Source organism: Salvelinus fontinalis, chromosome 18 (assembly GCF_029448725.1).
Source record: "Salvelinus fontinalis isolate EN_2023a chromosome 18, ASM2944872v1, whole genome shotgun sequence".
NCBI lineage: Eukaryota > Metazoa > Chordata > Actinopteri > Salmoniformes > Salmonidae > Salvelinus > Salvelinus fontinalis.
Window position 1 is genome coordinate 49,507,863 of NC_074682.1, and position 14,965 is coordinate 49,522,827.

Below are 14,965 nucleotides of genomic sequence, written 5' to 3' on the forward strand. Positions count from 1 at the left end.
TCTAGCCTGTAGCTAGTAGCATTGATCTAGCTCTGGTCCTCAATAACTAGCTCTGGTCCAGGGTGTACAGACTGACTCAACTAAGATTGCTTCAATAAAGCTTTATGCTACAATTTACCACAGTTGCTACTAATACCACTACTATTGAAGTAACTACTACTACTATTACTACTACCACCACCACCACTATTGCGACAGTAACAACTACTATAGTACCAAAACCATTACTACTAGCCCACTATAACCCACTATAATACCTCCACACCTACAAACTATCCCAAAATAGGTCACTATGACAACCCTATTACTACAATTTCTAACGCCGTCCCTACCACTACCACTTCTTTAATTACCATGAAAACACCTCAAAAGGAGCAAGCAAACCACATTTTCTTCAGGAAATGTATTTTTTCTAGTTACAGTCGAATGCTGGAGATCTGTATTGCGTTAGACCTGACCTGATGAAATATTAATATTAATTTGTTTATTTGGGAACACGTCTTGTAGTTGAAGTGCAAGAAAGAAGCTTACAAAAAATGACCAATTCTTACAACATATTTTGAAAAATAATGTAAACTTAAATGCCGTTTTTTAACAATAGCATAGCTATTCATCTTGTTTTGGTATAATTTACTCTTGACAAGGTTGAAGTCGTAGTAAAAACCTATATGCTGCTCCCTGGTGTTCATTACTGGAAAATATTTTAACAGGCAAACCTATTTCTGAACACTAGAGAGCGACATCAAAATTTGTGGAACATTGAGAGATGTTCTTTGAATATTCTTTGTTTATTTTACAACCAGCCTGTTTGGATTTTCACCGAGCAAAATTAGCAGGCCATTCCAAGAAATCACCTTTTGTGCTCTTTGTCAAAATGGGATGTGATGGTGGAACTATTCCTAAAAGGCATGAGTTGGTGAAAGGCCCAAAGAAAGTTGAGAAGGTAACCTTATAGCTAGCTAGCTTAAACTAGCTAACGTTAGTTAACGTTTTTGAGCTAGCTAACGTTATGGAGGTTTTGTTAAAGAAAACAGAGAAGCTATAGTCCACTCAAACGACCTTAATGTTAGATACATGCATGTAAACACTTAGCTTGCTTTTATTCATCAGTTAGTTCGCTTACTAACTCGCCATGCCCACGTAAAGTCCGCTAGCTAGCTAGCCTGTTATGCTAGTTTCAGAAATAACAAACCATCAACATTCATCATAGTTGATGAGATACTTTGCCATGGCTGTGTAATTAGCTAGTTAATACGGAGCATTATGTGACAGGTGGTAGGTAGTGCAGTGGTCCTGCATCTCAATCAGAGTTACTGTAACAATTCCTTCCTTGGTGTCTCCTATCACTAATGGTATTTAGCTAGCGACGAAGTATTTAAGATATAACCAAATGCAACGGAACAGCAGTGGGCATGAACTACGTTGAAAGTGTTAATCTCTCCACTCAAGGTTGACAAAAATGCAGCGCTTGCTGCTCGGTGGAAGTATTGTGCTCTCAGCACGGAGAAACTCCGGAGCCCAATTGTTACTTGTGATCTGGGAAGGTGAGGATTATTTTAATCAGTTTTTTTTTTTTATTTGATTTATTTTAACTTTGTTTAACTAGGAAAGTCAGTTAACAAATTCTTATTTACAACGATGGCCTCCTGCGGGGACAGGGATGGAATAAAAAAAAATATATATAGGAAAAAACACACATCACGACAAGAGTCAACACTACATAAAGAGAGACCCAAGACAACAACATAGCATGGCAGCAATACATGACAACAACATGGTAGCAGCACGAAACATCGTACAAACATTATTGGGTACAGACAACAGCACGAAGGGCAAGAATGTAGACAACAATACACCACGCAAAGCAGCCACAACTGTCAGTAAGAGTGTCCATGATTGAGTCTTTGAATGAAGAGATTGAGATAAAACTGTCCAGTTTGAGTGTTTGTTGCAGCACGTTCCAGTCGCTAGTTGCAGCGAACTGAAAAGACGAGCGACCCAGGGATGTGTGTGCTTTGAGGACCTTTAACAGAATGTGACTGGGAGAATGGGTGTATGTGGAAGTTGAGGGCTGCAGTAGATATCTCAGATAGGGGGAGTGAGGGTTAAATAAATAAGCATCAACCACTGGGTCTTGCGACAGGTATACAGAGATGACCAGTTTATAGAGGAGTATAGAGTGTAGTGATGTGTCCTATAAGGAGCATTGGTGGTAAATCTGATGGCCGAATGGTAAAGGACATTTAGCCGCCTGAGAGCACCCTTACCTGCCGATCTATAAATTACATCTCCGTTGTTGTGTACTATTCATATAGCTGGTGTGACACTTATGTATTTACACTGAACAAAAATATAAACACAATTTCAACAATTTTACTGAGTTACAGATATATAAGGAAATCAGTCAAATGAAATAAATTCACGAGGCCCTAATCTATGGATTTTACATAACTGGGTGGGCCTGATGGGGCATAGGCCCATCCACTTCAGAGCCAGGCACACCCACTGGGGAGCCAGGCCCAGCCAATCAGAATTAGTTTTTCCCCACAAAAGGGCTTTATTGCAGACATAAATACTTCTCAGTTTTCATCAGCTGGTCTCAGATGATCCTGCAGGTGAAGAAGCCAGATGTGGAGGCCCTTGGCTGGTGAGGCAGATTGGACGTACTGCCAAATTCTCTAAAACAACATTGGAGGTGGCATATGGTAGAGATATGAACATTCCATTTTCTGGCATCAGCTCTGGTGGACATTCCTGCAGTCAGCATGCCGCTTGCTAAAGCAAGTTCCTTGCTCTGAACATGAGAACATATGAAAGCTGGTGGTTCCTTTTAACATGAGTCTTCAATATTCCCAGGTAAGAAGTTTTAGGTTGTAGTTATTATAGGAATTATAGGACTATTTCTCTCTATACCATTTGTATTTCATATACCTTTGACTATTGGATGTTCTTATAGGCACTTTAGTATTGCCAGTGTAACAGTATAGCTTCTGTCCCTCTCCTCGCTCTTACATGGGCTCGAACCAGGAACACATCGACAACAGCCACCCTCGAAGCAGTTACCCATGCAGAGCAAGGGGAACAACTACTCCAAGTCTCAGAGCGAGTGACGTTTGAAACACTATTAGCGTGCACCCCGCTAACTAGCTAGCCATTTCACATCGGTTACAACAGCCTAATCTTGGGAGTTGATAGGCTTGAATTCATAAACAGCAGAGCTGCTGGCAAAACGCACGAAAGTGCTGTTTGAATGAATGCTTACGAGCCTGCTGGTGCCCACCATTGCTCAGTCAGACTGCTCTATCAAATCATAGACTTAATTATAACATAATAACAGACAGAAATACGAGCCTTAGGTCATTAATATGGTCGAATCCGGAAACTATCATCTCGAAAACAAAACATTTATTCTTTCAGTGAAATACAGAACCGTTCCGTATTTTATCTAACGGGTGGCATCCATCAGTCTAAATATTCCTGTTACATTGCACAACCTTCAATGTTATGTCATAATTACGTAAAATTCTGGCAAATTAGTTCGCAATGAGCCAGGCGGCCCAAACTGTTGCATATACACTGACTCTGCGTGCAATGAATGCAAGAGAAGTGACACAATTTCACCTGGTTAATATTGCCTGCTAACCTGGATTTCTTTTAGCTAAATATGCAGGTTATTAATATATACTTCTGTGTATTGATTTTAAGAAAGGCGTTGATGTTTATGGTTAGGTACACGTTGGAGCAACGACAGTCCTTTTTCGCGAATGCGCACCGCATCGATTATATGCAATGCAGGACACGCTATATAAACTAGTAATATCATCAACCATGTGTAGTTATAACTAGTGATTATGATTGATTGATTGTTTTTTATAAGATAAGTTTAATGCTAGCTAGCAACTTACCTTGGCTTCTTACTGCATTCGCGTAACAGGCAGGCTCCTCGTAAGGCAGGTGGTTAGAGCGTTGGACTAGTTAACCGTAAGGTTGCAAGATTGAATCCCTGAGCTGACAAGGTAAAAATCTGTCGTTCTGCCCCTGAACAAGGCAGTTAACCCACCGTTTCTAGGCCGTTATTGAAAATGACTTGCCTAGTTAAATAAAGGTGTACATTTTTTTTTTTATCGTCAAAATCTGTGAACGCTGAGCTGTAGTCAATGAATAGCATTCTCATGTAGGTTATCCTTTTGTCCAGGTGGGAGAGGGCAGTGTGGAGTGCAATAGAGATGTCATCATCTGTGGAACTGTTTGAGCGGTATGCAAATTGGAGTGGGTCTAGGGTTTCTGGGAAAATGGTGTTGATGTGAGCCATTACCAGCCTTTCAAAGCACTTCATGGCTACCGACGTGAGTGCTACGGGTCTGTAGTCATTTAGGCAGGTTACCGTACTGTTCTTGGGCACAGGTACTATGGTGGTCTGCTTGAAACATGTTGGTATTACAGACTCATTCAGGGACATGTTGAAAATGTCAGTGAAAACACCTGCCAGTTGGTCAGCACATGCCCGGAGCACACGTCCTGGTAATCTGTCTGTCCCAGCGGCCTTGTGAATGTTGACCTGTTTAAAGGTGTTACTCACGTCGGCTACGGAGAGCGTGATCACACTGTCATCCAGAACAGCTGATGCTCTCATGCATGCCTCAATTTTGCTTGCCTCGAAGTGAGCATAGAAGTAATTTAGCTCGTCTGGTAAGCTCATGTCACTGGGCAGCTCGCGGCTGTGCTTCCCTTTGTAGTCTGTAATAGTTTGCAGGCCCTGCCACATTCAACGAGCATCGGAGCCAGTGTAGTATGATTCAATATTAGTTCTGTATTGGCACTTTGCCTGTTTGATGGTTTGTCGGAGGGCATAGCAGGATTTCTTATAAGCTTCCGGGTTAGAGTCCTGCACATTGAAAGCAGCAGCTCTACCCTTTAGCTCAGTATGAATGTTGCCTGTAATCTATGGCTTCTGGTTGGGGTATGTATGTACAGTCACTGTGGGGACGACATCCTCGATGCACTTATTGATAAAGCCAGTGACTGATGTGGTGTACTCCTCAATGACATCGGTAGAATCCCGTAATATATTCCAGTCTGTGCTAGCAGACTAGTCCTGTAGTTTAGCATCTGTTTAATCTTACCACTTTTTTTTATAGACCGAGTCACTGGTGCTTCCTGCTTTACTTTTTGCTTGTAAGCAGGAATCAGGAGGATATAATTATGGTCAGATTTGCCAAATGGAGGGTGAGGGAGAGCTTTGTATGCGTCTCTGTGTGTGGAGTAAAGGGGATCTAGAATTTTTTTCTCCCTCTGGTTGAACATTTAACATGCTGATAGAAATAAGGTAAAACTGATTTAAGTTTCCCTGCATTAAAGTCCCCAGACACAAGGAGGCCGCCTCTGGATGAGCGGTTTCCTGTTTCTTATTTCCGTATAGAGCTGACTGAATGAATGCATATTCGCTTTTGCTTGAGATACGAAATACATCTTTCCATATTGCTCCACTTTTCCTGAGACAAAAATAACATTTGGTGTATCATTATCCTGGAAGAAATACTTAATTCTGCATGAGTTCATTTCATATTTGGCTACATGTAAGATGTTCTAGCCCTGTCAGTGTCCAGATTTCAGTTAGTATTCCATTAACCCATCTCAAGTTCAAAGGTGTCATTTTAGCTCTCTCATTTCAACTCTCTCATTTGTTGGCAAAGTAAACATGTTATAATGCAATATATTAGTCTCTCACAATATTAGTCTTTCACAATAAACGAGTAATTCACAATAAGTAGTTATAGTAATAGACATTCACAACAGTGTTGTGGGTGTAGAGATGTGCAACGAGTCATCTTGTGACATCGTCATGGAGAGAATAGATACTTTATTGTCTGTTGGTTAGAACGGAAATATGTCTTCTGCTTTTCCCAACTGCCTGCAGTGCAGCACCCCTGGGTGGAGAACAATTGTGGTCAAAGAGTCATCCTGGGCAGAAACCATTGTAGTTACGCACCACACTCATTTATTGGTCCTGTAGAGCAGTGTTTCCTGGTACTAGAGTTGCAAATTGTTGCACATTTTACTTTTTGCAATAGCACTACACACCTGAATCAAATGATCGAAGCATTGATACATTGATAATTTGAATCAGTTGTGCAGTTTTAGGACAAAAATAAGAATATGCACACATTTGGGTCCCCGGGACCAGGATTGAGAAACAGAGGTTGGCGAGAAAGACCAGCAACTGGAAGGTTGATGGTTTAAGACCCGGATTGGGGCAACACAAATATGGGAATGGAACTGAACTAGCAACTGGAAGGCTGTTCGTCATTGATACCATGTATCATCTGCTACCATTGTGCCCATGAGCAAGGCATCAAACCCCCTAGACTTGCTCCCCATCTACTGGCAAGCTAGCTAGTTAGCTACTGGCAAGCTATCTAGTTAGTTACTGGCTAGTTAGCTACTAGCAAGTTAGCTACTGGCTGGCAAGCTAGCTACTGGCTGGCAAGCTAGCTACTGGCTGGCAAGCTAGCTACTGGCTGGCAAGCTAGCTACTGGCTGGCAAGCTAGCTACTGACTGGCTCGCTAGTTACTGGCTAGTTAGCTACTGGCTGGCTGACTGGCTAGTTAGCTACTGGCAAGCTAGCTACTGGCTAGTTAGCTACTGGCTAGTTAGCTACTGGCTAGTTAGCTACTGGCAAGCTAGCTACTGGCTAGTTTGCTACTGCAAGCTAGCTACTAGCTGGCTAGCTAGCTAGTTGCTGGCTAGCTCGCTAGTTAGCTACTGGCTGTCTGGCTGGCTAGCTAGCTAGTTAGCTACTGGCTGGCTGGCTGGCTGGCTAGTTAGCTAGCTAGAGATGTTACAGCAACCCACAGTCAGATTTATTTTCCTGTATCATAAAAAGTTAGCTTTTTGGGTGGCAAAGACAGCTTTTAACAGAATAAATAGCTTTTGCTAGGCCTTCAGACACTGAGTGGAAAACAGCTAACTGGCTAGCAAGCATATTAGTTTGACAAATAACGTTACCTGAAGTGAAATGTAGCCAGATCTTCATAGCAGTGATCCACACACGTTGTTCTGTTGTTTCAACGAACCTCAACAACACAGCACTCGATCCTTAGCTACACTTAGTAGCTAAAGCTAGCTAGTTAGCTACTGACTAGCTAGCTAGTTAGCTAAACAACTTCTTGTTGTAGCTTTCCTTCAGACTAGATGCTTTGTGGCATATTGCTGCCTTTCACAGGTCGGAGTGCGAATTACAGATTTGGGACACATAAATATGGGATTGGCTAAGGGGAGCTAGCTGCAACTTGTTGATGGCGCTCACTAGTTTTAGTTACTAAGGGGCTCCCGAGTGGTGCAGCAGTCTAAGGCACTGCATCTCAGTGCAAGAGGCGGCACTACAGACCCTGGTTTGACTCTAGGCTGTATCACAACCGGCCGTGATTGGGTTACCCCATAGGGCGGCGCACAATTGGCCCAGCGTCGTCCGGGTTAGGGTTTGGCCGGGGTAGGCCATCATTGTAAATAAGAATTTGTTCTTAACTGACTTGCCTAGTTAAATAAAGGTTAAATAAAATAAAAAATCTTGCCCCATGCAACAGTAAATGGTCAGGGGCCAAGATTCAACATTTAACAGTTCTCAAATTTTTGTCAAAACAGGTCTATTAGATAGAACTATCACACATGTATTCCATAATCAAAATTTTATTCTTGTTTACAGACTTTATAACAAAGATGCCGTGATTGAATTCCTTCTGGATAAATCCGCAGATAGACCCAACAGCGAGGTTGTATCACACCTTCGTGGCATTAAGGTATGGTAATTATCCGTGGTCTCACGGCCACACATATCATTTAGTGATGGGGGAAAAAATCTATACAGTTATCGCAATATTATTTTTTGATGATATTATATTGTTAATTGACTCTTAAGTATTGATTTGTAAAAAATAGTTTTTTATCCTATATCTTGTTCTACATCTTCTTTTGAAATAGCGAGCCAACATCTTTCCTATACTTTTATTTCCCTGATTGATCAGAACTCGTTTTCTCGTGCTCTCTTGTATTTCCGGAGCAGATATATAGTGAGCAATATGTTTGGAACATCACATTGCAATAAAATCTCAGTACCAAATTACAATACATATAGAATCGTGAGAATCGCAATACATATCGTATCATCACTTAAGTATCGTGATAATATCTTATTGTGAGGTCCCTGGCAGTTTCCAGCCCTAATATCATTGCATTATCTAAAGGGAATCAAATGAAATAATAACCCATAATATTATGGTGTGTGTGTCATTCCACAGGACATAAAGGAGCTGAACCTGACTGACAACCCAGCCTGGGAAGGCGAGAGGAGGAACACCAAAGGGGACCGCTACGAGGACATGCACTGTGCCATGTTCATCTGTCCTGTGGTGGGCCTGGAGATGAACGGCAAACATAGGTACTGTGTGCGTGCATGTGCGTGCATGTCATTCCTCATGGATTTCTTCATCACTCTGAGGGATCTACCTAAATTTGTCCAATTAGTAAGGCTTGTTCTCCTTTGCAAAATGTTTTGTTACGGTGTGAACTAATGTATAGGACCCTAGATACTAGCATCTCGTCAACGTCTCACCATCTTATCAATGGGTTTCAATGAGAAGCATAGATGGGTGCAGTTTGGTCTCAAGGTCATCTCACAATGTCAGCATCTAACGGAGTACTGTCACTGAATCTAATGCAGTTGCCTCTAGCCGGAGTGTCAGCCTGACTTCACAATGACAGTAACAGAGTTGGCAAGAGCGCACACAGATCTGGGACCAGGGTCTGTGCAGTAGGACTCAGCGCTAAACTGTAGAGATGAGATTGAGTGATAACGTGAGCCACTCCACTATTTGAGCGTTGTCATTTTCTTTAATAATTTTTTTGAGGAGAATATAATTCTGAACTCCTTCTGGATAGGAATAGAAGGAAGGAGACGGGCAGGTAGACAGAGTAAAAGGGGACAATAGAGGTTTGTTGCATCACAACCTTAACCCTTGTGTGTGATCTTGTCTCTCAGGTTCTGTTTTCTGCGTACCTGTGGTTGTGTGTTTTCCGACCGGGCCCTGAAGGAAGTCAAGACTGAGATATGTCACAAGGTTGGTCAGACTGTATGTAGCATCCTCTCCAACAAGCTATCTGCTGTTCTGCAGTTGGTCGACTTTCAAGTTTTATTGTACAGTTTCTTGCAAGCTCTCGCCCAACAATGCAGTGACTCATTTCCATAGTACACATGAAAAGTAGAAGTGAGAAGAACACGAGGAAGTAGATAAGCTATATACAGAGTCAGTTCCAGGGTCAGTACCTATACCTTATTTACAATGTGCAGGTATACTGGAGTTGTAGGGGTAGATAGAGTGCCTTCAGAAAGTATTCACACCCCTTGACTTTTTCCACATTTTGTTGTTACAGCCTGAATTTAAAATGGATTCAATTGTGATTTATTTTTTGTCACTGGCCTACCCACTATACCCCATAATTTCAAAGTGGAATTATGTTTTTTGAAATATTTACAATTTAATAAAAATGTTTGTTATTATTGTTAGTTATTATTGTTATTATTGACAGAGTGAAAAGAAGGAAGTCTGTACAGAATTAAAAAAAAAATATAAAAAAAAAAAATTGCATCCTGTTTGCAACAAGGCACTAAAGTAATACTGCAAGAAATGTGGCAAAACAATTAACTTTTTGTCCTGAATCCAAAGTGTTTTGTTTGGGACAAAAAATAGAACACATTACGGAGTACCACTCTCCATATTTTCAAGCATAGTGGTGGCTGCATCATGTTATGGGTATGCTTGTAATCGTTAAGGACTGGGGAGTTATTCAGCGAAACAAATGGAGCTAAGCACATGCAAAATCCTAGAGGAATACCTGGTTCAGTCTGTTTTCCACCAGACACTGGGATATTAATTCACCATTTAGCAGGACAATAACCTAAAACACAAGGCCAAATCTATACTGGAGTTGCTTACCAAGAAGACAGTGAATGTTCCTGAGTAGCTGAGTTACAGTTTTGACTTAAATCTGCATGAAAATCTATGGCAAGACCTGAAAATGGTTGTCCAGCAATGGACAAATCAACAATATATTTGACATGAAAAGAATAATGTGCAAATATTGTACAATCCAGGTGTAGAATGCTCTTAGACTTACCCAGAAAGACTCACAGCTGTAATCGCTGTCAAAGGGGATTCTAACATGTATTGAATACTTGTCTAATCAAGATATTTTTGTGTTTTACTTTTCATATATATATTTTAAATTTTGTCTTCCACTTTAACACTAGAGTATTTTGTGTAGATCGTTGACAAAAAATTGAGAAATCCATTTTAATCCCACTTTGTAATACAACAAAATTTGGAAGGGATGTGATTAATTTCTGAAGGCACTTGTATGAATAGGCACCAGGAAATATGATAAACAGACTAGCAGCAGTGTGTTTGATGCTTGTATATGAGTCTGTTTTTAGTAGTCAGAATGAAGTGTGTGTGTGTGTGAGTGAGTGAGTGGCCTTGTCCGATTACCCATACTTGCGTCCTAAATAGTACTTACTCAGGTGGTAAAACAGGACTCTGCTGCCTGCTTGTTTGTGTCCCGCTTGAGTATGTGACAAAAGAGAGATGAATAGTACAGTCGTGGCCAAAAGTTTTGAGAATGACACAAATATTAATTTTCACAAAGTTTGCTGCTTCAGTGACTTTAGATATTTTTGTCAGATGTTACTATGGAATGCTGAAGTATGATTACAAGCATTTCATGTGTCAAAGGCTTTTATTGACAATTACATGAAGTTGATGCAAAGAGTCAATATTTGCAGTGTTGACCCTTCTTTTTCAGGACCTCTGCAATCCGCCCTGGCATGCTGTCAATTAACTTCTGGGCCACATCCTGACTGATGGCAGCCCATTTTTGCATAATCAATGCTTGGAGTTTGTCAGAATTTGTGGGTTTTTGTTTGTCCACCCGCTTCTTGAGGATTGACCACAAGTTCTCAATGTGATTAAAGGTCTGGGGAGTTTCCTGGCCATGGACCCAAAAAAACGATGTTTTGTTCCCCGAGCCACTTAGTTATCACTTTTGCCTTATGACAAGGTGTTCCATCATGCTGGAAAAGGCATTGTTCGTCACCAAACTGTTCCTGGATGGTTGGGAGAAGTTGCTCTCGGAGGATGTGTTGGTACCATTCTTTATTCATGGCTGTGTTCTCTGGCAAAATTGTGAATTAGCACACTCCCTTGGCTGAGAAGCAACCCCACACATGAATGGTCTCAGGATGCTTTACTGTTGGCATGACACAGGAATGATGGTAGCGCTCACCTTGTCTTCTCCGGACAAGCTTTTTTTCCGGATGCCCCAAACAATCGGAAAGGGGATTCATCAGAGAAAATGACTTTACCCCGTTCCTCAGTAGTCCAATCCCTGTACCTTTTGCAGAATATCAGTCTGTCCCTGATGTTTTTCCTGGAGAGTAGTGGCTTCTTTGCTGCTCTTCTTGACACCAGGCCATCCTCCAAAAGTCTTCACCTCACTGTGCGTGCAGATGCACTCACACCTGCCTGTTGCCATTCCTGAGCAAGCTCTGTACTGGTGGTGCGCCGATCCCGCAGCTGAATCAACTTTAGGAGACGGTCCTGGTTCTTGCTGGACTTTCTTAGGCGCCTGAAGCCTTCTTCACAACAATTGAACCGCTCTCCTTGAAGTTCTTGATGATCCGATAAATGGTTCATTTAGGTGCAATCTTACTGGAAGCAATATCCTTGCCTGTGAATCCCTTTTTGTGAAAAACAATGATGACGGCACATGTTTCCTTGCAGGTAACCATGGTTGACAGAGGAAGAACAATGATTCCAAGCACCACGTTCCTTTTGGAGCTTCCAGTCTGTTATTCGAACTCAATCAGCATGACAGAGTGATCTCCAGCCCTGTCCTTGTCAACACTCACACCTGTGTTGATGAGAGAATCACTGACATGATGTCAGCTGGTCCTTTTGTGGCATGGCTGAAATGCAGTGGAAATTTATTTTGGGGGGGATTCAGTTCATTTGCATGGCAATTAATTGAAATTCATCTGATAAATCTTCATAACATTCTGGAGTATATGCAAATTGACATCATATAAACTGAGCCAGCAGACTTTGTGAAAAATAATATTTGTGTCATTCTCAAAACTTTTGGCCACGATGTATACGACGTTTAGAAAATCGATTGTACTTTAAATTAGACTTGGGCGGTATCCAGATTTTCACATTGTCATACTGTCCTTCTCTTATCCCAGGATTTACAGTATTAGCAGCATAGCAAACAAGGGGGCACTAAAAACGCAAGAAAAGCCCATTGGGTCTCTATTACCAGAATGCTAAAACGAATTGTGAAATCATATAGTTTTCACTCATCAGCATTTCACTAACATAAACTAATTGCTAAGACAGGCAAATCCAGCTCATGCCAAGAGTGAGCAAAGCTGTCATCATTGAAAACGGTGGCTACTTTGAAGAATTTCAAATATTAAATATATTTTGATTTGCTTAACACTTTGGTTACTACATGAATCCATATGTATTATTTCATTGTCTTCACTATTATTCTACAATGTAGAAATTAGAAAAATTGAAGAAAAACCCTTGAATGAGTAGGCGTTTCCAAACTTTTCACTGGTACTGTAGGCTAAGGCGTTTTTGGTCTGCTTAAAATAACAAGTATTTCATCATAAGCATATTATTTTTTACCCATACTGGATACATTTTTTCTCATTGAAAAGTGTTTCTTGTTTTCTTGGCTGTTGTCAGAGCTTTTAAACAAAATATTGAACCATATTTTTTTTCTGAACGTGTCAGCATCGGGGACTCGGGATCTGGCTGCGTTTTTGTCGTCATGTTAATCATGCCTTTTGATTTAAACATATGGATGTTAGGCTTCCTGTTTAATTATTTAATTCATGGATCAAGCATTTGCAGTCATTCTGATCTTGCGCCCAGTGATCCGTGCTTTAATTTATTATGTTGCTGTCCGGCGATAATCTGCCTATAACCAGCCTGAGTAGGCCTATAACTCCATTCCTATTCTATTCAGAGTTTGGAGAAATTAATTGAAATGAGCTATTATCAGGCTGGTTAATGCGATGCATGTCTGTTGAATTTGAAAAAATCCACCCAGCCCCATCTACTCAGCCAGTCAGGAGACGCTACTGTGTTGCTGCCGTGGCATACTACATACTTTTTACTAAACGTTATGTGCTAAATAGTATGCGATGATGAGTACATAGTATGTAGTACGCTAGTAGGGGTATTCGGACACACCAGTGTGTAGAATCCTGTTTGTGTGCATAGACAGTCTGTGTAACTGTTTTGTTAGCTACAGTGGGCGCCAAAATTACTGGCACCCCTGACTGGCAATGCACAAACAATACTTAAAAAATATAAACAATATAATTAGAGAAACTCAAAATACCAAAATGTGAAAAATACTGTACTTTATTAATGTTGGAAACCACCAAAATCATTTATTGATTTAATTAAAAATCAAGGTCCTCCAAATCAAGATTCACAATTAATGGCATTTTAAAATATTATTGTAAATAACATCTACCAACATTAAACCAGGAATTAAATTCCACTTATTTAAGTTTATCGAAGTGTTAAGGAACTATATTGAGATATTATATCACTTCCTGTTTCAATATGGTATAAAAATGAGGTAACAGGCATGCAATATCCCTTTGTCATCCAACACCATGAAGAAAAGAACTGGCAGTTCAAAAGAGACAGATTGTCGTAGACCTTTATAAATCTGGTAATGGCTACAAGATGATCCACAAACGATTGAATATATGACTGAGCACTGTCAGGGCAATTATTAATAAATTCAAAAGATATGGAACAATTGAATACCTCACGGGTAGAGGACGCAAATGCATTTTGCCCGTCAGGATAGGGAGGAGGATCGTGAGAGAAGCAACAAAACCCCCAAGAATCACTGTGAAAGAATTGCAGGCCTTGGTGGCGTCTTGGGGTCACCAGGTTTCAAAAAGCACCATCAGACGCCACCTCCACAACCACAGGCTCTTTGGAAGGGTTGCCAGAAGAAAGCCCTTAATGACCCCAAGATACAGACGCAAGTGCTTGGAGTTTGCCAAACTCCAAACAGATGAGACCAAAATTGAACGTTTTGGTCAGATACAGCATCGGCATGTTTGGCGTTGAAACAGTTAATCGTTGAAACGTTAATTCCAGAGGTCCAGAGGCCCTGGTTAAGATTGATGGCATAATGAATTCCACCAAGTATCAGGCAATTTTGGCTGACAATCTGGTTGCCTCTGCCAGAAGGCTGGGACTTGGCCGTAGGGGGACTTTCCAACAAGACAATGACCCAAAACATACCTCAAGATCCACACAGAAATGGTTCTGTGACAACAAAATCAATGTTCTGCCATGGCCATCTCAGTCACCGGACCTCCATCCAACCGAAAACCTGTGGGCTGAGTTGAAGAGGGCAGTTGATAAGAGCAAACCCAAGAATGTGAAGGATCTTGAAAGTATCTGCATAGAGGAATGGTCCAAAATCCCTCCAAATGTGTTCCTTAACCTTGTCAAACACTACAGGAAAAGACTGTTATCCTTGCCAGAGGTGGTTGCACTAAGTACTAAATGAGGAGTGCCAATAATTATGAAACCTTGATTTTGGTGAAATGTATTTTATATTAAATAATTGAATGATTTTGGTTGGTTCCATTGAAACATTAATAATGTACAGTATTTCTCACATGTTGGTATTTTGAGTTTATCTCTAATTATATTGTTTATATTTTTAAAGTATTGTTTGTGCATTGCCAGTCAGGGGTGCCAGTAATTTTAGAGCCCACTGTATTTAAAAGTCTTATGGCTTGGGAATAGAAGCTGTTCATGAGCCTGTTGTTTTCAGACTTGTTGCTCTGGTAACGCATGCTGCACA

The 14,965-nt window shown here is 40.8% G+C and overlaps 1 protein-coding gene across 2 annotated transcripts in view; it reads left to right on the top strand.

Moving 5' to 3' along the window:
• The first annotated feature begins 750 nt into the window (after positions 1-750).
• Positions 751-14,965, top strand: part of LOC129815698 (replication termination factor 2-like) — a 67,829-nt gene continuing 53,614 nt past the window's right edge. The window contains exons 1-5 of one of the 2 annotated variants that reach the window (XM_055869736.1): positions 751-943; positions 1,450-1,544; positions 7,704-7,797; positions 8,296-8,435; positions 9,036-9,114. In XM_055869736.1, coding sequence (XP_055725711.1) covers positions 767-943; positions 1,450-1,544; positions 7,704-7,797; positions 8,296-8,435; positions 9,036-9,114 — 585 coding nt within the window. In that variant the 5' untranslated portion in view covers positions 751-766. The remainder of the gene's footprint in view (positions 944-1,449; positions 1,545-7,703; positions 7,798-8,295; positions 8,436-9,035; positions 9,115-14,965) is intronic. The other variant, XM_055869735.1, reaches the window with a different exon arrangement.